We start from the raw sequence: 25,551 nt of genomic DNA, 5'->3' as shown, positions 1-25,551 counted from the left end.
AATTCTAAACTTAAATCAAGATGAATGTACTCCCACCGTCCTATATTAGATGATCTATTCGACAATATGCATTACTGACCTAATCTTTGATCATATTTTTCTACTAATATACAAAGATAAATAATATTTCATCTGTTGTTAATTATAAGTAAATTTTGATATTTTAGATTCATTCAATTAATGATGTATGTGATTTATAATATATATCACATACACCATTAACTGAATGAATCTAAAAAAAAATAAATCAAAATGTGCTTCATATAAGATGTTGAATGGATTCGTCTCAATGGTAATTTTCTAAATATTAGATTTTTATATATTTTTTTCAAATATATAATTAAAGATATTAAAAATAAAAAATATACATTAGTATGTGTGATAAAGTCATCTGCGTCACTTAATTTATGACAAATATAAGAGAATTGCCAACTAGTGCGCACTAGTTAATGACTTTAATGATAAATTTTTATAAAAGTTTGTGTAATCAATTCAACAAAAATTAAAAAGTTTAACATATTTAAAAGGGAAAATTACACCCATCTCCCTTGAGTTTTATCTAAATGACACGGACACCCCCTCTAGTTTTAAAACATACACTAACCTCCCTTGAGTTTTCAACAATTATACAAACACCTCCCTTCTAAACTAACAGAGTTAACAGTGTTAATATTCCGTTAATTTTTACAAACTGATATGTATGTTAACTTGATTGTGTGTAAAGGGACATACTTTGCTTATTCCAAAGAGACAGAGTCAAGGAGATGACGATGGGAGAGACTTTGCTAATTCCAGAGAGAGAGTCACGATGGAAACAAGGAGATGTATGTTTATTTATAGATAGATGATAGAGAGAGGGAGATTGAATAAAGCCAATCCAATTGGTGTTAAAGAATGACCAGTCAAAATATACACACAAGAATGTCTCAAATGGCTCCAATTTTGGCTGTGAAGGAGAATGCATAGGTTTTAATAGAATTTAAGTGTATCTTCAAATGTGAACAAATGATTATAAGACTAGAGTCAAATCATTTGTTGGTGGCCTGGAATTATTAGAGTCACAAGGGATACAACTGCGCAACACTGGAGACAAATAATGAAGGAAGATATATGGGTTCTAAATAGATAAATTATTCAATTTTTCGTAATATATATTTTGAGATGTTGGTATTGTGTGTCACTGGATTATGAGAGATTGTTGGGCATCGACACCTCTCCCTTTTTTGTTGGAGAGTTGGATCTGTACCATGGGATAATGTATCAATTTGTTTAAAGGTAACGGAGATTTAACGGTGTTAACTACGAAGGGAAGTGTTTGTCTAATTGATGAAAACTCAAGGGAGGTTAGTGTAAGTTTTAAAACTAGAGGGGGTATCAGTGTTATTTTGATAGAACTCAGGGGAGGTGAGTGTAATTTTCCCTATTTAAAAAGTAATTACTTAATTTAAAATGTTTAAAGAAAACAAAACCATTTAGTTAATATTTGTTGATACAGACAGAAAAACATTTAATAATTTACAATTGGAAAAATAAAAAGGAAAGAGAAATAAATTCTTTGTGAGTAAGTAGTTCTAAGTTCATCTCAGAGTTGAATCTGAATTATTCTCTTTTTAAATCAATATTTTAAAATATTTTTCAGACAATTTTTCCTTCTGACATATACAATCCAATTCCTAACTTCTGCTTCGGATTTCATCATTTTCCATCCACCTAACAAAACAAAACTGCTTCTCAAACGTGCTTCTTCAAGAAGCAGAAGCATAAGCACCACAAAACTCATTTTTGAAGTCGACCCAAGTCATCAATTGCTGATTTGATTCAGAAAGGAGGTTTTTTTCAGCTCAAGAAGCTGGTTTCATAAGTGCCCATCAAAAAATGGCAAAACGTGGCTACAAAATTCGTATCCTTTTTTATTTTCTTAAAGATTAATAAATGTGTTATGCTTGATGAAATTGCTTATCTGGAACTGATTCAACTCTTATTTTATTTTTTTTGTAAAGAAAAAGTTTAAATCAAATAAAGTTAGGTACTTCGTTTTGAAATCTAGTTTATTTATTTATTTATTTTTAAATATTTTGGCTTTTTGATTTGAAAGTACAAGTTGGGGATATAATCTGTTTGTTTTCTGGGAAAATCAGTGAAGATTTTTTTTGAAGATGCTGTAAATTTTTTTTTATATTTTAATATCTGGAAATTGTTGCAGAAGTTAATGGGAGCTTGAAGATTTTGCCTTTGATTTCTGGTTTTATCAGCTTTTTTTTTTTCATCTTAAATTTGAAAATCATAATTTTTTTTACAATGATGTGAATTTTGTTGGTTAAGCTTAAAAGAGTGATTTTCAGTTTGTTGAGGGTCTTGAGTCTTTGACTTTTTATGTTAATCTGATTTTGTAAGTTGTTGAGTGTATTTGTTGATAATGTGATTTCCTGAGCCAATAAACTTCAGAGGAATTTGTGGCTCATTCAAGCAATGTAAATTGCTTAAATATTGGGAAGAAGGCGTGTCGTCTTTTCGTTACAGGAGGGGATGATCACAAGGTCAATTTGTGGACTATTGGCAAACCAACTTCTCTGTCGGTCAGTGCTATTGCTGCCTTTGTTTTTTCGAGCATTTCAATCATTTTTAGTGTGACCTAATAACAATGCTGACTTAGTGTGATTATATGCAGAGCTTGTCTGGTCATACTAGCCCAGTTGAATCGGTTGCATTTGATTCAGGAGAAGTGTTAGTTCTTGCTGGATCAACATCGGGTGTGATAAGGCTCTGGGATTTGGAAGAATCAAAGAGTAAGTTAAATGTTTAATTAGTCTACGACTTCATGATGATCTTGGGATGTACAATAGCCTAGAATGATGTTTATTTATGGAGCATTGGAGTGTAAGCTAGAGAAATGAAAACTTGCCGATCATAAACTTAGACATTTATTTGATGCAAGAACTATGAATTTAGCTATCTACATTGCATACATAACCTTAAAAGGGGAACCCATAAGTACCATTTTAAGTTTCAGTTTCCAAAATTTATTAATATGCTTTAATATTTGTCATTGTTCTTGAAGTATAGTGGTTCGCACTGTTGCCGGGCACAGATCCAATTGCACTTCTGTTGAGTTTCACCCATTCGGTGAGTTTTTTGCATCCGGTTCCATGGATACTAATCTAAAGATTTGGGACAACCGAAAAAAAGGATGTATTCATACATACAAGGGTCATAGCCAAGGTATCAGTACCATCAAATTCACTCCGGATGGCCGTTGGGTAGTATCTGGTGGTTTTGATAATGTTGTAAAGGTAATACTACATAAATTTATAAGTCCTTTGTAGTACACCTTGCAATAGATTTATTACAGTTTTCGTATTAATAAACCACATCACAAATTTACAGGTCTGGGATCTAACTGCTGGAAAGCTCTTGCATGACTTCAATTTCCATGACGGACACATTACGTCCTTAGATTTTCATCCGCTTGAGTTTCTTCTGGCTACAGGTGATTTAGCGACTTTTGAACAATTGGTTGGGACGCTCTAGAGTGGTAGATGTTTATGTCTGTGCAATATCTACATATATAATTTAATAATCACATACTTCTTTAACAGCATTGAGTATTGATACATAGAAGAAATCTCTTATAAATGAGTGATATATAATATAAATTCTAGTTCTCTAAATGAAAATTTAATGAGTGATATATAGCATGCTTCACATGTGGGGGGTTATGGAGACAAAACGACATCTCAATCAAGGATTACCATGGAAACTTTGGTCCAATGGCTCAGCTTAGGGCCATCAAAAACAGCAAGAGTTTTATGGAAATTTAATTCAAAATAGCTTAATATCAGCAAGATCTAATAATGGGGGAAAGTTTCACTCTTCATTTTATTCAGGACCACTTTTTTGTTCACTCCTTTCCAGCCTTGTATTTATAACTTAAACCTAAAACTTTGAACTTCCTGAGATTTCGAATCAACCTGCATTAATTCTAACTTCACCTAGGTCGATTATATCTTTCACATATCGATTATCTTATGACTATCTAACCGCAACAATTATGCATGCAAAACCTATCTATAATTATTTCTGTGCTTTCTCTCCCTAATTAATTATCAAATCCTCAACCCTATCTTGCCTAGAAATTAATAGAAAAATCAAACTTAAAGAATGAGGATAAATATGGTTGATCTCATGTAAAAATAAACATTAAAGATCCTTCTCTATCTCCCATAGTAATATGTCAATGTGTTATTTTTTATAGCTGTGCCTTCTCTATCTTTGAAAATGCCACAAACATCTTTTCTATACACATATAACTATGAAGTTTTTGAAAAAACTATTATTCAAGTTCTCAAACTGTTTTGCAGGTTCAGCAGATAGAACAGTAAAATTCTGGGATTTAGAATCCTTTGAACTGATTGGATCTGCCCGACGTGAGGTATTTTAACCAGCTGATCTTTGTTCTTGAGAAAACTATTATGTTCACATATTGTATGCTATATCTTTTGCTTGTTCTACTCTTTTATTTCTCCACAACACCTATAGACAAATTTGAAACTACTATTAGTACAACCTGAGTGCTAACTCGTACCATTCTTGACACTTGTTTTCAGTTTGTCACTTTACACTATCGTAATGGTCAAGAACATCACTCTATTTACTGAAATTGTCAGGGTTCAAGTTTTCCTTTATACATTTTGATACTACAATACATTTTCTTAATTTTGAACATATGGATGCCTAAAATGCTCTTACATTTTATGATATACGATAAATATTATGATGTATCAACATAATTGCATTTGAAGCCGGCTAAATTGTCCACGAATCCATGTTGTGCTTTAATTGGCTTATATGGTTTTTCTTCTAATGGAAGCTTTTACATTTATTCTCCCAAATGCATGGCATTACAGGCATAAACAATAAACTTCATCGATAAATATAAATTGCATTGCTTTTAATTGATATTACTTTTTTTTTTTTTTTTTGTGTGACAGTTCTTATTACTTATCTGAAGTACATTATATTACTTATTATTAGGCCACAGGTGTACGTTCAATGGCTTTTCATCCTGATGGAAGGACCCTATTTAGCGGACATGAAGATGGTTTGAAGGTAAAAAATTGTTGCAAAATATTTATTATATTTATTCTATATTCTATATGGCAGACATGTATCAGGATAAAGATGAAGATGTCATTTGCAAAACTCATATATTGCAGGTGTTTTCATGGGAACCCGTTATTTGTCATGACACTGTTGATATGGGGTGGACAAAACTTGGCGATCTCTGCATTCACGATGGCAAACTTTTAGGGTGCTCATACTACCGAAACTCTGTTGGAGTTTGGGTAGCAGATATATCGGTGAGACCCATTATCATTTAGATATGTTCTTGCTTTTAGTTTTTAACTTAAAGCATCATCTTTCTGCTATAATTATATATTTGGCATACATATTATTCTGTAACGAAGAATGTTTTGAGATGCACATGCTCTTCTCTGTTATCCCTTATTCTGAGTGGTAGTTTCAATGTGTCAGCTTATTGAGCCGTATGGGGATGGCTTGGATCTGAAGAAAGATATAGGCACAGAGCAGAAACACATTCTTAAGGGCAGTAAATTGGAAAAAGTAGAGGTTGATGTAGGACCAACTGCTGGGTTTCGCAGCATATCTCCTGATGAGTCAAAAGAGATAAAGAATATATATATAGACTGTAAGCGACTGCTTTTTTTTGTTTTTCGTAAGTTGCTTTTCAAATTTGAAGTTCAGTATTAATTATCTGTGTTATTGCTGCATTTAGTGAGAGTATTATATCCCACTATATTCTTTCACTTAAAGGTATTAATTTCTCAATTGTCACAGTAAAAATAAATAATTTCTCAAATTGTCTTCTAAATTTCATTACTGAAACTGTTCTGCTATATTTTGCAAGTCTCTAATTTCCATGTTGGTGTTGGTTAATTTCATAAGCCTAACTTGTATTGACTTTTGAATGGTTTAGTTGTAAGCTGTATGTGCCACCTCTCATGATGTTGATTTAGGTTTGGTTGAAATTTGGATTTGTTGAAGTTCAATAGAGTCTGCTCCATATAGTACGGATGAAGATTCTTAGAATTTCGGTTGAGTCTAACTCAACTTTACAAAACTAGCTTTTAGAGTGAGGGATATCTCCCACCGAGGAATTCAATTTCGCGCCTTATCACATCCAATGTGGGACTCTTAGTGCACACGCCTCATGCCCAGGATTGGACATCTGGAGTGTGACCCGAGTAGCCCGATCGTGGGCCTTCCCAACTAATCTTGGATAGGCTCTTATAACATCTTAAAACTTGGGTTGGGTCCAATTCAACCCCTACAAACCGACTTGTAGAGTGAGGGATGTCTCCCACATATAATGTCATTTTCAGGCCTTATCTCAGTGTGGGACTCTTAAAACAAACACCCCATCACGCCCAGGAGTGGACATCTGAAGCATGACCCAAGTGGATTTTGGATAGGCTCTGATACCATCTTAAAATTTGGGTTGAGTCTAACTCAACTCCTACAAAACTGGCTTGTAGAGCGAGGGATGCCTCCCACATATAAACTCATTTTCAGACCTTATCGAATATGGGATATTCCTAACAAAGATGACTTGGTAGGATTCTACCATTACATCAATGGGTTGTTTTAAGGAACGATGTACAAACAATTTTCTTGAAGTGACTCAATCTGGAAACTTAAATTTACTTGCAAGCAAACTAATGAATTTCTTGACATGATGAATGCATTTCAAGGGGATACGTACAATACATGTTTTTCTGGTGTCTATGCATTTATGATTCTGATTACTTAGGTGATTATCTAATAATTTTTTTATTTTTTTTTTAATTTTTTTTTTTATGTATAAAGCTTCTGGTGGAAAGCCTGTTTCTTTACAGAGATCAGCATCTTATCATTCTGCAAAAGTAGATCTCGCAGAGGACTCCAAGGAAATTTATGACTTGGAAACGTTGAAGCAGAATCCTGCAACAAAAGTTCATGTAAAATCAAATGAACAAGAAACTAGAAAATCTATAATTGTGGCAAACATTCCCGATTCTAAGGACTCTGCTAAACCTGTAAAAGAAACCATCACTTTTTCAAAGACAAAACCCGGGATGTTACTTAAACCAGCTCATGTACGGAGAGCATCCACGGGCAGATTTGATGTTGATAAGTTTTCTGATGTGAATTCTAGAACTTTGTGTGATACTGCAAGTAAATTAGACAGTGCGAAATTTCCTAAGTTTGAAATTGATATTGGATCTCAGAATGAAGTCAAAGAATCTTGTGAAGATAAACATCCTATCAAGAATGTCACAGACAAGTCAAACAAAACTGTGTCTCCATACAAAATTTTCAACCTGGCAAAACGTAAGTTTTTCGTGTTAAACAACTTGGCAGATTAAAAATGCAAGTAACCACTGATTATATTTCCTTATCCTATACTTCTTGTCTCTTTTATGTAGTCTACATTTCCTCTTATAGAATGAGTTCTCTCTCAGTTATATCATGTGTAGATTGTTATTTGAAATCATTTCTCCCATAATAGCCAAGTTCTAATCATATTTTATTTCACATCCTTTCATTATAATACCATATATTTACACTAAGACCTTGCTTATGAAATCTTTCAACTTACACAATGTTATCCAAGACTCTTAAAAAATAAGATCTTTTAGAGATGTGAACAAGTGTATATTCTAACAAGTATAGCTTGTTTAGTAAACGAGCTGGACGGCCAATGCATAAGTTCATTCAATCGGTGATTTGTCGCATCTTTGACTTCTGATTTGTTTCAGGTGTTGAGTCCTCTACTTGCAATGAAGAAATTACTCCAGTTAAATATGTCAATGGAGGTTTGTTTTTCTTTAAACATGTAGTTTTGAAATGTAGAGAACCAAGGAAAACAGATTTTTTTATTTTTTTATTTTTTTTATATTCTATTATTGCAGTTGCTGTTGTACGAGGAAGAACCCGTTCTCTGGTTGAGAGATTTGAAAGAAGAGAAATAGTTCAAGTCAATGAAGATGAAATTAATGCACCCCTTCCCACAATAAATGAAGCAGGGGTAAATATTCATAATGAAGATCAAACTAATTCATACCCCACTTCGGTTTTTGAGAGGAAAGAAATAATTCCCTGCAACAAAGATCAAACTAGTGAAACTCCTTCTGTTGTATTTGAGAGGAAAGAAAAAATTCCCCGCAATGAAGATCAAATTAACGAATCCCCCTCCACGGCATTTGAGAGGAAAGAAAGAATTCCTCGCAATGAAGTTCAAACTAATGCATACCCCCCTATGGTATTTGAGAGGAAAGAAAAACTTCCCCGCGATGAAGATCAAACTAATGAATCTCCCTCCTCGGTTTTTGAGAGGAAAGAAAAAATTCCCCGGGATGAAGTTAAAACTAATGCATCCCCCTCTACAGTGTTTGAGATGACAGAAAGAATTCCCCGCATTGAAGTTCAAACTAATGCACTCCCCTCCGTGGTATTTGAGCGGAAAGATAGAATTCCCGGTACTGAAGTTCAAACAAATGCACCCCCTTCCACGGTGTTTGAGAGGAAAGAAAGAATCCCCCGTGATGAAGTTCAAACTAATGCATCCCCCTCTACAGTATTCGAGAGGAAAGAGAGAATTCCCCGCATTGAAGTGCAAACTAATGCATCCTCCTCCGTGGTGTTTGAGAGGAAAGAAAGAATTCCCCGCAATGAAGTTCAAGCTAATGCACCCCCCTCCACGGTATTTGAGAGGAAAGAAAGAATTCCCCGTAGTGAAGGTCAAACTAATGCATCCCCCTCCATGGTGTTTGAGAGGAAAGAAAGAATTCCTCGCAGTGAAGTTCAAACTAATGCATCCCCCTCCACGGTATTTGAGAGGAAAGAAAGAATTCCCCGCAATGAAGTTCAAACTAATGCACCCCTATCCTTGGAAAGGAAAGAAAGAATTCCCCGCAATGTAGTTCAAACTAACGCATCCCTCACCTTGGTATCTGAGAGGAAAGAAAGAATTTCCCGCAATGGAGTTCAAACTAACGCATCCCTTGCCATGGTATCTGAGAGGAAAGAAAGAATTCCCCGCAATGAAGATCGAAACAATTTTCCCTCCATTCCTAACACACCATCTGACATTGATGAATCTCCTAGCCCTAACATACCGGTAAATTTTTATCTCACTTTTCACTGTAGCTTGTACGTTTTAGTTAAAAATCTGTATACTATATGTAGATCCAAGTTTATAGCTTCTAGCCTGCAACTATCCAATTGAGATTTTGGCAGGCTTGATAATTTGATATAATAATATATATAATTTTGGTCATTTGTTTATTTTACCCCAAAAGATTTAAATTCTGTAATTTAACATGATATCAATAAAATATGTATCTTTCTTGGTTCTTTAGGTTTCTTGTGCATATATTATTGGTTGCTTTTGTTCTGTTGCATAGTATAAGTATTTAGGATGGTCTTAAATGTTTAAGAGAGGGGTTTCTTGTCTTGCAACAGAAATGAAATTCATGTTATTTGTTTAAACAAAGAAAGAAAGTGGAATGGAATTATGAGATTAGCCTCCTCTAAGGTGATAGGACATGTTTTACCAATTATTTTCCTTCAAATTTGGGGCTTAAGCTTTTAGGCCTATGGTGCTGGTCAGGCACCATGTTAAAAAGATAGGAAGCAATGGAAAGGTTGAAATCTAAACAGAGAGGATGTTGAAGATTCTTTGTATGTGGTCACATTCCTCAGAGTTGTTGGGTTATATATAGCAACTCTAAACCTCTCTGTATTTACCATTCATACAAGCCTGAGAAATCATGCTTTTTAGTTGAAAGTATAGTACAATGAATCACCTCTTACTCCTGGAGACTTTCATCATTACTTTTTACTTCTTAACACTCCTTTACTCCGTAACACTCCTCAAGCTGGAAGCTTAGTTACAATAGGACTTCTTAAAATTTATAGTGTTTCTAGGACTAATATTATTACACCATACAATTTAGAGATTACAATTTCTAGGACTTTTTAAAATTTATAGTGTTTCTGGGACTAATCTTATTACACCATACAATTTAGAGATTATTTTTGGGGTTCGCTTAAAAACTAGACCTATCCAGAAATGGATTTTGGCAACAAACAAGTTTACTTTGTGCATCCAGATTGAACTGCAGTTTAAATACTATATTTTGCCAGTATACACTTTTGAGCAATTCCTAATTGATTATACATAGCCAAATAAAAAGTAATTGCTTAAGTTGGTACTTCAAATTTAATTTCTTACACATAAAAATATTATTTACTAAAACAAGCTCTATAATTTTACATGATACCTCTATTTTAGGAATTAGCCTCTTAGGTCTTTTCTCTTGAATCCTTGCATGAAACATCCTAGTGGGATTTAGATAATTGCTCAATTGTCTTGCTTTTCTTTTTTTATTTCTCTGAATTTCACTGTTTTTTCATCTATAATGTACAAACTAGAAAATGAAATATCAATTTGAGAGAATGTGAGAGATGTGACACAATCAGGTTCTCTCATTTTCACACATTTTTGCTTTGGGTTCAACTAGTCGTGTTTATTCTGTTGCATAATTTTTTCAGAAAGTTGAATCTCAAGTTTCTCAAAGGGATTCAAGCAGTCCAAATGAAATGGCAATAATTGAAGGTCTGATGGAAACTCATGATGCAACATTAAGTAATCTCCGTTCACGGTTGACAAAATTACAGGTAGTTTTAGCAAGTCATTAATATTAATATTTTTCGTTTGCATGTCTTTTTTATTTAATATACTCAAACTGTTTCAGTCTCTATAATCCTTAGCCATGGAACTTTCTGTGTTGTGTTTGGCTATAAGCTGATGTGTAACTATTATTATTTTCTCTTTGGCATTACTAAAAGAAAAAAAAAATGATAGAAATTGAAACTGTTTGCAATTAATATCACTTACTGGTTAGTGATTGTAATGTGGATTTGTAGGTGGTACGACATTTTTGGGAACGCAATGATATCAAAGGTGCTATCAATGCTTTGAGAAAGCTGCCAGATCAATCTGTGAGTATTTCTTGAAGTTGTTGTATTTGTTGTGTGCCAGTTGTTGGCTTGTTTTTGTTCTGTATGAGTGCTTCCTATTTTCTAACTAGAAATTAATGGCTTTCTTATTGAATATAATCTTGATAATAATTTCATCTTGATGCAGGTTCAAGCAGATGTTATTAGTGTCCTTATGGAAAAGATGGAGATTCTTACATTAGATTTACTTGCTTCCTTACTTCCTGTGCTCACAGGCATGCTGGATAGCAAGACAGAAAGGTAATTTTTCGTTAATACGATGACTTTGAAACTCATGATAGGAATTGAATGTGGTGGGAACTGTTTTACGCCAACAGTGTTGATGACATACAAACATCATTCAATCAGATGTAGATCAATATTTCACAAATAATTATTATAATTACATAATTGTTAGTTGTGGTTTTAATAAAATAAAAATGTGAAGGCCACCATCGTAAAAAAAAAAGTTGTGCTTGCGAGTCCATTTACTCTATTCATACTGTGCAGACATGTAAAGGTGTCACTGGATATGTTGTTAAAGTTTGTGGCAGTCTTTGGTTCAACAATAACTGCAACCATTTCAGCACCTCCCTCTGTTGGGGTTGATCTGCATCGGGAGCAAAGGTGCGCCCCATTTTCACATAATTTTCCATTCTCTATTTTATGTAGTTTATTTATATGTCAACAAATCTAACTTGTTTGAAATCTTGAGGACAGGAGGGAATGCTGCAATGAGTGCTTTATGGAACTACAAAAAGTCCAAGCGATTCTTCCAATGCTGATACGGTAATCTTGTAGTCTTTGGTGTTGCCAACTAATATGTAACATAGAATCATATATTTGCATTTCCCTTCATGTCTCTCGCATAAATTTCCTATGATTTTTTTATGCAAGTTTTAAGAAACAAAGTATTATATCCATCCCATCAAGGGACTCATTCTTTGTTGCCTCTTATCTTCTTTTGGTTAATTCAACAACTTATTTGGCCTGTGAATGAGCTGAGTAAAATGATGCTTAGTAAACCTTCGAACAAAATTTTAATTCGCTTACGTGTTGATGCAGAAATTGATATTTAGCTTCTATTTTTTCTCTTGATTATTTGATGCAGGAGGGGTGGTATATTGGCTAAATCTTCCATGGAACTAAATCTTGTTCTTCAACGATCATAACAGAAGATGTTTATTTGATGACCATTCAATTTGTGAAAGAGCAATTTGCTTTCATGTCAGATTGTTATTATCGTAGCGTATAACCTACAATTTTGTCTTGGTGATTTTCTCTGTTAGTTGTTGTCATCATCGGCTTTGTTGATGGAATGAGACATTTATGAGAGTTGAACGAGTTCTTTTGAAGGTGGAATCAGTCATCCAAGGATCTTTGTCTTCAACAATTCTGAAGGCTTGTGGTCCTAACTTCAATTCACTGATCAATGGTTATTGTTTGTATGTAAATCTTGTTTCTCTTCAATTTGTTGTTGCTTCTTGTTATTAGTGGTAGTGATGCTGACCCCTATGTATTGGATTACGCCAAGTGGGGGCTTGGCTTTCAACAAATATATTAGATGTATGTAGTAGCTTGCTTATTTCAATGTGTATCTCATATTTTGTTCAATGAAATGGATTTTCGATTTTTTTGTTTAAACTACTCTGTGTTATGATTATTTTTTATTTACATACATGTAGGGTTACTTTGTCGAATATGTTTTTTATTTTATTAATGGGTTCGTACCCACGTCCCAGCACATCAAATATCTTTGCATCCGAGACTCGGTTATGCATTTTTAAATGAATAATTATGTTTTCAAATCTATGTTTGAATTAACAATACGAATGTAATAATTTTTTTTTTTAACAATCGAGTGTTTCTTAACTAGTGAGAACTTTGGTTAAACTTATAGTGTGATTTGTTGATATTGTTGTTTCCACTTATGAGTTTGTTTAAAAACTCACCCGACGGCAGTTAACTGTCGAAATTTCTTGTTCTGCGGCAGTTAACTGTCGAAGTAGCATTTTTTTTTTTTTGTATATCTGGCGGCAATTAACTGCTGATGGGGGTAAATATGTAATTTCCTGATGTTTCATAGCAAAGGCTGAAGTGGGAAAAAGATAATTTGTAAAGTAATTGAGTGTTTGGCCCAACTTTTTTTAGGCATAAAAGTTACTATTTTATAATTGAAGTTAAAATTAATAGTTTCGGAAATTAAGCTAAAATTGTTTAGCAATTATTAAGCTAAAAGCTCTAATTTTATTACAAATCAACGCACACTAATGAAATATTTAAAGTACATAATTTTTTGCAGTATAAATTAGTTACATGAATTAGCATATTAAAATTTTTAAAGTATGGATAAATTTCATAAATTAACCTAATAAATAAAAAATTTATGTCTTCTACCAGCACCTTTATTTATGTTTTAATATCATTTTAAGTAGAAGGTAAGTATAGAAAATAAAAAATATAAGAGAAAGTAAAAAACAAAAGCCCTACGAAAGGAAACAAACTCTAACTAATATTTATTGGAAGAATCTGGTGTTAGTAGTGAGAAAAGCATGTTTGGTCTTAGGTTTATGGTTTGGTCTTTGTAAGTAAAGTAAGTACTAGCCACTGACTTGGAGCTGGTTGGATAAGTATGAGTCTACGTAGTTCCCTAAGAATTGCGTGAGTTGCAAAAGCCAAGCAAAAGAACTTTTGTTTACATTTGATAGTGATAGCCAATTCATTTTATTTCTTGGTCAAGATTGCTTCTAATGTTGTTCTCATTAGGAAAAGAAAATGACACAATATGATACTTACTCCTTAGGCTAAAATCCTATATGGATGCTGCTGAATATGTGAGGCCACGTAACACATGAGTACGTTCCATTGTGGCATGGGATGTGGCCCGTAAAATAAAGTCACATCATAACATTTTCTTTGCCTAATATTTGGTTTGTTTTATGCTCGATGGTATTTTAATAAAGATTGATGCAACTAATAAGAAGTTGATTCATATTTTAAAGGAATGAAATCAACTTTCATTATGAACGTGCAGACTTATTTAGTCTTTAGTGAACAATTTATAAGTATTTTTATTGATGTCATTCGAGTCTTTTTGCATATCTTTGTCATGGTGAATTCGTCTCTTGAATCCAACTCATTTAAATTTTTTCACTTTATAAAAAAAGACATGTCCATAATTTAAAAATAGGATATTTATATAAAAAGATATTTTCATCTGTCAAAAACATGATTTAATTTATAAAAAAAAGGTCATTCCAATTTCACGTAGCTTGGAAATACCCTCTCTTCACTCAAATACCAAAAATTGAACATTAACAATTCATTAACATTATTGTATTTCACTATTAGGTGATTCAAAATTGAACATTAACAATTCCTTAACAACCCCTTGGATTTGAGAATTTCAATTCTTCACTTGTTTTAAATCTCGATAAAGCTCTATAGGGATTAAAATAAGATCCAAGTGCCATGTTTAAGAGACTAAAATCAGTGCATCTTTGTCCATATTTATGTTGATACATCATTGTTACTAGCATCTCTAAAGTATTGAATTCAACAATTGTACACTAAACTTAACTCTACTTTTTATTTAAAGAATCATTGTTATTATGTGGATTATCTTTTGGAGATTGAAGTACAACACGTCTCCAATGGTTCTACTTGTCTCAATTAAAGTGCATACAGGGTCTCTTAACTAGGTAAAATATGGCAAATGCCAGCCAAAGGCATTGTGTCACCCATGGGCTCATATTTATCAAAATTTGGCTCCAATAATGTCCATGATCCCGAACATTTTTGCGTTCCATATTTGGTGCTTTCTAGTATGCTACAATATAACTCCAAGAATTGATATCTTCTATGCAATGAAAGGTTTGTCAGATCTTATGTTTTTGCAATTGCTTTGTCTTAAAATTATTGTTTTAGGTTTGTAAACTGTGTTGGAACAAAATGTGTTTAACAATAAACCTTAAAGAGTTTTGATGATAACAAGGTATTAAAAATTGTAAATTGGATTAGCTAATATTTGTTCAAGTGTACAGGACCATAATTATAAAGTTACATCATCATTGGTTCTGAATGAGCAAATAAAGAGCTATGGAAACAACAAAAATTTGAAGCTTGGACGCTCCTGAAGGCAACTTGCTCCTGAAGAAAAAGCGCTCCTGAAGTCAAGCTGCTCCTGAAGAAATAGCGCTCCTGAAGTAAGCTGCTCCTGAAGAATAGTGCTCCTGAAGACAAGAGGTCCAGAAGTCACATCATCAGAAGCTGCATCATCAGAAGCTGCAGAAGTCATCTCATCAGAAGCTGCATCATCAGAAGCTGCATCATCAGAAGCTGCCTCATCAGAAGCCATTTCACCAGAAGCTGAATATCAACTGGATTTGCAAAGAATCAAGAATTGAAGAATTATCAATGCAAAAGCTGTCTATTGGATTCGAAAACACAAACAAAGGATTAGTGGAGTTTGCAACGGTCATTTCAAAGGTGTTTGAAGGCATGTGTTTGCAATTTGGACAAAAGCGTTGACATTGTACTTTGTACGAATTGTACAACCACGTTCTCCACTACTCTGTTTTGTGTCTGCACTTCAAGACAAGAAAACAGCTCCAGAATACGGTCTCGCCTGCATAGATGTTCCTTTGGATAAGGAATGGATTTCAAATTTGTTCTTCATAGGACAACAACCAAATCAGGCAAAAGATCATTGGTGAAAGATCAAGCTTCAACAACGACTCTTTGGTGTGCTGGCAATTTCACAACGTCTCTTTCACACCTCTATATAAAGGAGTGAAGACCTAGAGAATTGGTAATGCAAGAACGCTGAACGAAAGACTCACAAAGATTTTCACAAGTACCAAACCTCTGCTGAAATTGTTCTGCATTCACTTAGAATTTCTGTGTCTCAAAGTCATATCTTAGAAATTCTTAAGTCCATTGAGTCTGTATCTGATTTGTATTGTGAGCACCTCTGATTGTATATCAAGTGTTCAACCTTAAACAATTTTCTGTGTAATTTTGTTTAGTTAGGAAGTCTCTTGCAGTTGTGCTTGAGCAGGAAGTCTCTTGATTGTGTTCTTGAGCAAAGGAAGTCTCTTGCTTGTGTGCTTGAGCATTGGAAGTCTCTTGCTTGTGTGCTTGAGCATTTGTAATCAGATATTACTCATAGTGAAATCTCCTTGGAAGTGCAAGGGGGACTGGACTACTTCCGGATTGTGGAAGGAACCAGTATAATTGCTTTGTGTCGTTCTTCTTCTCTCTCTCTGTTTTATTCCGCTGCATTTAGATTCTGATTATCACTTCAGAAGCTGTCTCACTTAGCTTCTGATCAGTGTGTTCAGTTTTTAGGAGAAACGAAAAATTTTTCTAAAACACAATTCAACCCCCCCCTTCTTGTGTTTTTCTCACCTTCAATTGGTATCAGAGCCTGGTTTGTTGTGTATCACTTAACCGTGCAACAGTCAAAGATCTGAGAAAAACATGACTACTCCTCCTCCTGATGGTGATACTAGCTATAAAAATGTCTCACATGATTATAGTGATAGTAAGAAAACCAGTGTTGGAAAAGTTCCAAAGTTCAATGGAGATGCTGAAGAGTTCTCTTGGTGGAAGACCAATTTTTACAGTTACATCATGAGCCTAGATGAAGAATTGTGGGATATTCTGGAAGACGGCGTTGGTGGTTTAGTCCTTGATGAAGAAGGAGCTGCTGTGGATAGAAAGAAACATACTCCAGAACTGAGGAAACTTTACAAGAAGCATCATATTATCAGAGGAGCTCTTGTCACTGCCATACCCAAAGCAGAATACATGAAGATGAGTGACAAATCCACTGCTAAAGCTATGTTTGCTTCTCTCTGTTCAAATTATGAAGGGAGCAAGAAGGTCAAAGAAGCAAAGGCTCTCCTGCTTGTACATCAGTATGAGTTATTCAAAATGAAGGATGATGAAACTATTGAGGAGATGTACTCAAGGTTTCAAACCTTAGTTTCTGGTCTACAGATTCTAAAGAAGAGCTATGTTGCTTCTGATCATGTAAGCAAGATACTCAGAAGCTTACCTGCCAGATGGAGACCAAAAGTGACTGCCATTGAGGAAGCTAAAGATTTAAACACTTTAAGTGTCGAAGATCTTGTTAGTTCTCTCAAAGTTCATGAGTTAAGTCTTAATGAACATGAGTCTACTAAGAAGAGTAAATCAATAGCTCTTCCATCCAAAGGCAAGTCATCAAAAGCTCTCAAAGTGGTTGAATCTGAAGAGGAAGAACAGTCAAGTTCAGACTCTGAACCAGATGCTGCAGAAATGGCCATGCTCTCAAACAGACTTCAATATCTGGCCAAGAAGAACAGAAAGTTTCTCTCCAGAAGGGGTAACTCCAGAAGCTCAAGGAAAGAAGATCAGAAGGGATGCTTCAACTGTAAGAAGCCAGGTCACTTCATTGCTGAATGCCCTGATCTTCAAAGAGAAAAGTCAAAGGACAAGTCAAAGAGGTCTACATTCAAACCAAGCAAATTCAAGAAGCAGATTAAGCAGAGTTTAATGGCAACCTGGGATGATTTGGGTAGTGAATCTGGATCTGATAAAGAGGAAGCTGATGAAGATGCAAAGGTAGCTGTTGGGTTGGTAGCAACAGCAACTTCAGAAGCTGGATCAGATTCAGACTCAGAAGATGAAAATGAGGTATATTCCAAAATTCCCAGAGATGAACTTGTTGAGTCACTTAAAGAACTTCTTACACATTTTGAAGTAAGAACCAATGAGTTGAAGGATTTAAAAGAAAAATATGCTGATTTGGTACAACAGCAAAAATCAACTCTATTGGATCTGAAAGCTTCTGAACAGGGACTTAGGGGCTTTGACTTCATGTGTAAAACATATGAAGACCAGCTCAGGTTCTTATGTCAGAAGCTACAAGAAAAGTGTAATGAAAAACCTTTAAGTAATCATGAAATTGCTCTTGAAGACTTCATTATATCTGGCATTGACAGAAGCAGAGTGGCTTCTATGATTTATAGCATTTACAAGAACAATGGCAGAGGAATTGGTTTTCCAGAAGTGAAACTGGAGAAAACCAATCTAAAGTCTTGTTGTGAATGCATCAAGGAAGGTCTGAAAACATTCTTTGTACCAGAAGGGGCTGAGTTGGAAACTGTTGTTCAATCAGAACCTGAAGCTTCTAGTTCTAAGGCTAAGATTACTTCAAAGCCAAAGAACTCTAAGTCAAAGGCTATGATCAAATCTGATTCCAAAACTTCAAAGGTTAGGATCCTGAAAAGATCAGAACCTATTCCTCAGAGTCTGGTGAAACCAAAATCTGGGGTTCTGAAGTCTAAGTTTCAGAAGAAGACAGTTACTGCTTCTGAAGTACCAAAACCTAAGGTGATGGCTAATCAGAAGCAACCCAACTCACAGCACAAGGTACAAGAAGTGAAGAGTAAAGCCTTAAGTACTAACCTTCCAGGACCCATAGAACAATGGGTACCTAAATCTAAAAATGTCAATGATGCAGGTATGTCTAAGAGCAGTGCCAAAGCAAAGATCATGGTACCTAGACAGCGGTTGCTCAAGACACATGACAGGAGACAAGTCCATGTTCCTCAGCCTAACAATGAAAGAGGGAGGAAATGTGAAATTTGGAGGGAACCAGTCAGGCAGGATCATAGGTACAGGAACTATTGGTAATTCCTCTACCTCAATTAATAATGTATGGTTGGTAGATGGTCTTGAACATAACCTTTTGAGCATTAGTCAATTTTGTGATAATGGTTATGATGTGCTTTTTGAAAAACCCAACTGTACAGTAATCAACAAGGAAGACAAATCCATTGTGTTCAAGGGAAAGAGAGTTGACAATGTCTATAAAATCAATTTTTCTGAACTGGCTGATCAGAAGGTGATTTGCCTACTATCAGTGAATGATAAGAAATGGATGTGGCACAGAAGGTTGGGACATGCTAACTGGAGGTTAATCTCTAAGCTTAGTAAGTTACAACTTGTGAAAGGGCTACCAGACATTGACTATCATTCAGATGCACTTTGTGGTGCATGTCAGAGAGGGAAAATTGTGAAGTCATCTTTTAAAACCAAAGACATTGTCTCAACCTCAAGACCTTTAGAATTACTCCATATTGATTTATTTGGACCAGTGAGTACTGCATCCTTATATGGAAGTAGATATGGATTAGTCATTGTTGATGATTACAGCAGATGGACTTGGGTGAAATTCATAAAGAGTAAAGATGTTGCGTGTGATGTATTCAGTAGCTTCTGCACTCAAATTCAATCTGAAAAAGAATCAAAAATTTTGAAAGTCAGAAGTGATCATGGTGGAGAATTTGAAAATGAGCCATTTGAAGCTTTTTGTGAAAAACATGGAATTTTCCATGAATTCTCTTCTCCTAGAACACCACAACAAAATGGAGTTGTAGAGAGAAAGAATAGAACTTTACAAGAAATGGCCAGAACCATGATTCATGAAAACAATTTACCAAAACATTTTTGGGCAGAAGCAGTGAATACAGCATGCTATGTTCAAAACAGGATCTATATTAGACCTATTTTGGAGAAAACAGCATATGAACTCTTTAAAGGAAGAAAACCCAATATCTCTTACTTTCATCAATTTGGATGTACTTGTTACATTCTGAACAACAAGCTCTACCTAAAGAAATTTGATGCCAAGGCCCAAAGAGGAATCTTTTTAGGTTACTCTGAAAGGTCAAAGGCATACAGAGTGTATAATTCAGAAACACTCTGTGTTGAAGAATCTATGCACGTTAAATTTGATGACAAGGAGCTTGAAGATAAAACTTCAAAGCAAGGTGAAAGTTTTGCAGAGATACAGGTTCCTGAAGCTACTCCAGAACCTGATCAGATAGCTGAGTCTGAAGATAGTCCAGAAGCTGAACCCACATCAGAAGCGCAAAATGAAACTGCTTCTGATGAAGCACAAGATGGCTCACATCAAGAAGATCCTCCCAGAAACACATTCAAACACAAGTCTTCACATCCTGAGGAGCTAATCATTGGAAACAAAGATAGTCCAAGAAGAACAAGATCACATTTCAGACAAGAAGAGTCAATGATTGGACTAATCTCAATGATTGAACCTACAACAGTTGATGAAGCACTTTCAGATGATGGATGGATCCTAGCTATGCAAGAAGAGTTGAATCAATTTCAAAGAAATGATGTGTGGGATCTGGTACCCAAACCTCAGCACAAGAACATTATTGGAACAAAATGGGTATTCAGAAACAAGCTGAATGAGCAAGGTGAAGTAACAAGAAACAAAGCAAGGCTTGTTGCACAAGGGTATAGTCAACAAGAAGGCATTGATTACACTGAAACGTTTGCTCCAGTTGCAAGATTGGAAGCAATCAGGTTACTTCTTTCCTATGCAGTTAATCATGGCATAATATTATATCAGATGGATGTCAAGAGTGCATTTCTCAATGGTGTCATAGAAGAAGAAGTGTATGTTAAGCAACCTCCTGGATTTGAGGATATTAAATATCCTGACCATGTTTTTAAACTGAAGAAATCACTATATGGCTTGAAACAAGCTCCCAGAGCTTGGTATGATAGACTAAGTAATTTCTTAATCAAAAATGATTTTAAGAGAGGACAGGTTGACACTACACTCTTCAGAAGGACCCTTGGGAAAGATATTCTTGTTGTGCAAATATATGTTGATGATATAATATTTGGTTCTACTAGTGCATCTCTTTGCAAGGAATTCTCTGAGTTAATGCAGGATGAATTTGAAATGAGCATGATGGGAGAGCTGAAGTTCTTCCTTGGCATTCAAATCAATCAATGCAAAGATGGAGTCTATGTTCATCAATCAAAGTACACAAAGGAGCTTCTGAAGAAGTTCAAACTTGAAGATTGTAAAGTGATGAACACTCCAATGCATCCTACGTGCAACCTGAGCAAAGAAGATGAAAGAGCTAAAGTAGATCAGAAGCTGTATAGAGGTATGATTGGTTCTTTGTTATACCTCACTGCATCTAGGCCAGATATTTTATTCAGTGTATGCTTGTGTGCAAGATTCCAATCAGATCCTAGAGAATCTCATATGACTGCTGTCAAGAGAATCTTCAGGTATTTGAAGGGAACAACTAATCTTGGACTCCTTTATAGGAAATCCTTAGATTATAAGCTAATTGGATTCTGTGATGCTGATTATGCTGGTGATAGGATTGAAAGAAAATCAACCAGTGGCAATTGTCAATTTCTGGGTGATAATCTTATATCCTGGGCTAGCAAAAGACAGACAACTATTGCTATGTCTACAGCAGAAGCAGAATACATTTCAGCTGCAAGTTGTTGTACACAACTACTTTGGATGAAACATCAGTTGGAAGATTATCAGATAACTGCTAACAGTATTCCCATTTATTGTGATAATACTGCTGCTATTTGTTTGTCTAAAAATCCAATTTTGCATTCAAGAGCTAAGCACATTGAAATCAAACACCATTTTATCAGAGATTATGTTCAAAAAGGAATTTTAGATATACAATTCATTGATACTGAAAATCAATGGGCTGATATATTTACTAAGCCTTTAACTGTTGAAAGATTTGATTTTATAAAGAAAAATTTGAACATGCACTTCGTGTCTGATTAAATGTTTGCTTGCTCCTGAATAGGATTTTAGGTTCTGAAGTTAGTTCAGAAGCAGTAGTCCATCAGAAGCTCTTTATTGAGGTTCTGAGGAAAACTCGCTTCTGATGATGACATCAGCATCTGAAGTCCAGAAGCTGGATTTGTTGCTTCTGAATAGTTGGATTAGTGGAAACGTTGGGAGTTACTTTTTAAAGTAACTTCTGGCCCACTAACTTGGTAGTTACTCTGTGAACTTCTTACGTGGCCTGTATGTGTTGGCGTATAACTAAAAAGGGCAATGATGATTTAATAGCTATGAAAGTACTTTTCACGCGCCCCCAATTTTGTCATTAATGTTATGTTTGTTTGTCTCTTTTGAATTGCAATCGTTTTACTTTTAACACTTTGTCAATTCACACACTACTCACTCACAACAAACACATTTGCTCTCAAACCGTTTGCGAAGTAAGCGCATTCTCTCAACCTTAGAACCCTAAAAATCTTCATCTTCTTCAAATCTTCGTCAATCATCAAATGGCATCATCAAGCTCGCAACGAAAAGATTCAGTATCTACTTCAAGAATGGTCCCTGAATATGACTACAGAGGAAGAAGCATGAAATTGGAAGAATGGGATTTGCAAGTTCAGATAGAGAATCCAGTGGACTTTGATTCTCTGAATTTTCATAGGTGTTCTATCAGAAGCTACTATGAAGAGCAAGGACTCATGGATTATTTCAGAATGTTGAATGGACCAACATATGAAGCTCTGGTTAGACACTTCTGGGTAAGAGCAAAATTTTACAACAAAGCGGCATCCTTATCTGAGGAAAGTCAAATAGTGCTAATGTATCCTGAATTAGAAGGGAAAACAAGAGAAGAAATGGGTCTTGCGCCATTTGTTGAAGATGAAATCAGGTCCAGCATCTGTGGCATTCCAATAAGAATTGCACAATGGCACATAGAGTATGTTCTCAAGGCTGCAGCCTCTGGATACTACTCTGGAATTGATCTTTCAGATGCTGCTGAAAAACGCATTTGGAAAAAGCAAGCCAACTTGGTGATTTACAATTCTGAGAAGGAGAAGAAATATGCTGAATTGAGCATGGAAACCAAGATGCTTCTGAAGATTCAGAATGAGACCCTGTTTCCAAGTGGTGACTGTGTGAAGCCAAATCTAGCTCAGAAGGTCCTTCTCCAGCACTTCATCAAGAAGGAAAAGGTGAATGTGCCCAAATACATGTTCAAGTACTTGGTAGAGTGTTTGAAACAGAGTCAGCTACTGGATAAACCCTTGGTTCCTTATGGAAGACTCCTCTCAGAGATATTCTATCAAGGAGGTATCTTGGACAGTCTCAGTCAATCTCAAGGCTTCACAGATCAGCTACTTGACACAAAAACTGGAAAATTCATTAATGCTCATACTCTCTTGAATATGAAGCTAGTCAGTGAAGTCACCAAACTTCAAACTGATTTAAGTGAATCATTTGTTAAGTCTGATCTTATGAAGGACTTTCCACCCATCTGCAAGAAGGATCCCATTGAAGTGCAGATGTACTATATCAAGGAACATTTTGAGGCAACCAATGAGAGAATCAGATTGGAAGATATTCCAGAGGAAATGTATGGTGGTGCTCTGCCACGAGCCAGAGGCAGAAAGTCAAAAAGGAAGATGACTGCAGAGCAATATCTAGAGGTTGAACAACCTACTAAAAAGGCAAAAGTTGCTGCTGACAAGCTCAAAATTGGAAGTTCATCAGTACCTTCTATTGAAGAAGCCATTGAAGACATGGACTCCAGGATGATCATGGGTGTTGACATTTCTCTTGATCAACCTGCTATACCAAAGAGGAAGAGAAAGCCAGCCTTGAGGAGAACCAAGGATTTTCCTCATATCACCTTAAGAGCTCAAGCTGCTTCTGATTTGAAGTTAAACGAGTTACAAGAGAAGAAAGCAGCCGCTGAAAAGGTTCTGGAAATTGCTGCTGAGCTACGAGAGTCTGTAGTTTCAGAAGCCAAGCAACTGTTGCAGGTGTCCAGTGAATCTGCTAAAGAGGATTCTGATCCTGAACCAGAAAAGGTAATTAATATATCTTCAGATTCCGCATCCGCATCATTATCAGATTCTGATGATTCTGATGATGATATACCCTTAGCTCAACTGTTTCGAAAACCAGTAAAAAGCCAATCAACATCATCCAAAACCAACGATAAGCCCTCTCAGTCAACTACTTATGAACCAGTTGGTCACATAATTATTGAGAAGTTGGCTGAACTGGCTGAGCAGAGAGAAAGAGTCATTGACACTATTTTTCGCCTTCACCCTCAACCTCTTAACATTCAACCTCTCAACATGATTCCTCCTGAAAATGTTGAGTCCACCTCAGAAAAAGCCTCTGAAACAACTCCAGAAGCAGCTGCTTCTGAAAATGTTGTTTCAGAAAACCCTCATCAACAAACACCTGAACCACATAAACCCACAACACCCCCACAATCACCAATAGCCATCACTGACCCCCAACTCAACACTCAAACAACAACTTCACCACAACAACCACCATCTGAAACTGAATTTCAACCTTTACCTGAACACTCTCCTGAACCAACTCCCATGGATGTTGACATCTCTCTAGTCAATGTTCAAGCCTCAACCTCCACCACACACATTGATTCTGACCAGCCCTCATCTTCTAACACACAAACACACCTTACCATTCCAGTTCCTAACCCTATTCAAGATTTAGAAATCAGTGATTCTGATCTTGAAATCCTTGAACATCCACCCACAAACATCCTGGAATCTGGATATATCGATTCTGAGTTTCTGACAATCTTGAGTCAGATGCACAATCTGGTGGATCAAAGAAGGACGATTGATCTCACAGGTGCATATGAAGACTCCTGGGCATCACTTCAGAACAGGGCAGCTGAGCTTATTGAAGAGATCAAGGCTAAATGCATCAGAGTCAAGCAAGCTTCAGTCAGAAGGCTAATGGAAAATCTGAATCAGAGTCTTAGAGTAAGAAGTTCTACACTGCTCCTGGCAAACCAGCCTTTCTTCTTTGAAACGGATTACTTGACCAGAGAAGCAAGGCTGTGTAAGCTTCTGAAGAAACAGATGGCACAGCAGCAGCAAGAAGCTAAAGAAAGGGAACAAGCTCTTCTTCAGAGGAAACAACAACTTGAAGAATTGTTGAAGAAGAAGATTGAAGAAATGGAAGAGATGAAGAAACAACAACAAACCAACCCTTAGTTGCACACCCTTGTGTTTTTCTTTGTTTGTTGTTTGTTTTATTTTCTTAGTCCTTGCTTCTGAAATCATCTTGTCTTATTTCTTTTGCTTCTGAATGCTTACTGATTCTGATTGTTTAGCTGCTTCTGACAATTGAATATACATGATTTTTTGCTCTGATTTATTTAGTTCATTGCTTAGTATACTCTCTCACGTTTGAGTTTTTCTCATATCTTTTTGTCTTTTGTGCTTAGATTTATTTTAATTTTTTTTGATAATGACAAAAGGGGGAGTATATGTGACAAGTATTTAAAGGCTCTGAGCCCCATTAATGGCATTTGAAATTTTTGAAAAACTTCTATCTTTTTACCTTATTGGTATAAGCTATGAATGAACGAAGGAGTATCAAAATTCAAGTAAAGTTAATTGAACCATTCTTCTTATCTATAAGTTAATTCTTTCAATGATTCAATTTTGCTTTTAAGCTCTGATAATAATTATTGCGCGCAAAATGAATTTAATTAACCTGGATAGAACTTAGGGGGAGCTTACAAACCTCACCTTAAAGACTATCAGACTCAGGGGGAGTTTGAGCTTACAAACCTCAGATTCTGAGCTTACAAACCTCAGAACCCCAAAGTCAAC

At 35.4% G+C, this 25,551-nt stretch overlaps 1 protein-coding gene across 1 annotated transcript; it reads left to right on the top strand.

Moving 5' to 3' along the window:
- The first annotated feature begins 1,579 nt into the window (after positions 1–1,579).
- LOC146943842 (katanin p80 WD40 repeat-containing subunit B1 homolog KTN80.1-like) lies at positions 1,580–12,705 on the top strand. Its single transcript, XM_085742141.1, has 18 exons — positions 1,580–1,900; positions 2,446–2,576; positions 2,669–2,786; positions 3,064–3,290; positions 3,385–3,487; positions 4,359–4,429; positions 5,032–5,106; positions 5,214–5,357; positions 5,533–5,707; positions 6,886–7,389; positions 7,818–7,874; positions 7,971–9,178; positions 10,615–10,740; positions 10,990–11,064; positions 11,210–11,322; positions 11,572–11,688; positions 11,782–11,850; positions 12,173–12,705. The coding sequence occupies exons 1-18, from the start codon at positions 1,876–1,878 to the stop codon at positions 12,231–12,233; spliced, it is 3,399 nt and encodes a 1,132-aa protein (XP_085598267.1). The 5' UTR covers positions 1,580–1,875; the 3' UTR covers positions 12,234–12,705.
- The last annotated feature ends 12,846 nt before the right edge of the window (positions 12,706–25,551 follow it).

This window comes from Medicago sativa, chromosome 2, assembly GCF_051527215.1.
Source record: "Medicago sativa cultivar Bolivia chromosome 2, Bolivia_mono, whole genome shotgun sequence".
Classification (NCBI taxonomy): Eukaryota; Viridiplantae; Streptophyta; class Magnoliopsida; order Fabales; family Fabaceae; genus Medicago; species Medicago sativa.
Note: the sequence above shows the minus strand (reverse complement) of the source record. Positions and strands in the feature narration are given on the sequence as shown.

Excerpts from the sequence above, each read along its gene's own strand:
- LOC146943842 (XM_085742141.1), top strand. The coding sequence starts at position 1,876 with ATGGCAAAACGTGGCTACAAAATTC. Across the intron at positions 1,901-2,445 it reads AAAACGTGGCTACAAAATTC|AGGAATTTGTGGCTCATTCA; the intron begins GTATCCTTTTTT and ends AATAAACTTCAG. Across the intron at positions 11,065-11,209 it reads GAAAGCTGCCAGATCAATCT|GTTCAAGCAGATGTTATTAG; the intron begins GTGAGTATTTCT and ends ATCTTGATGCAG.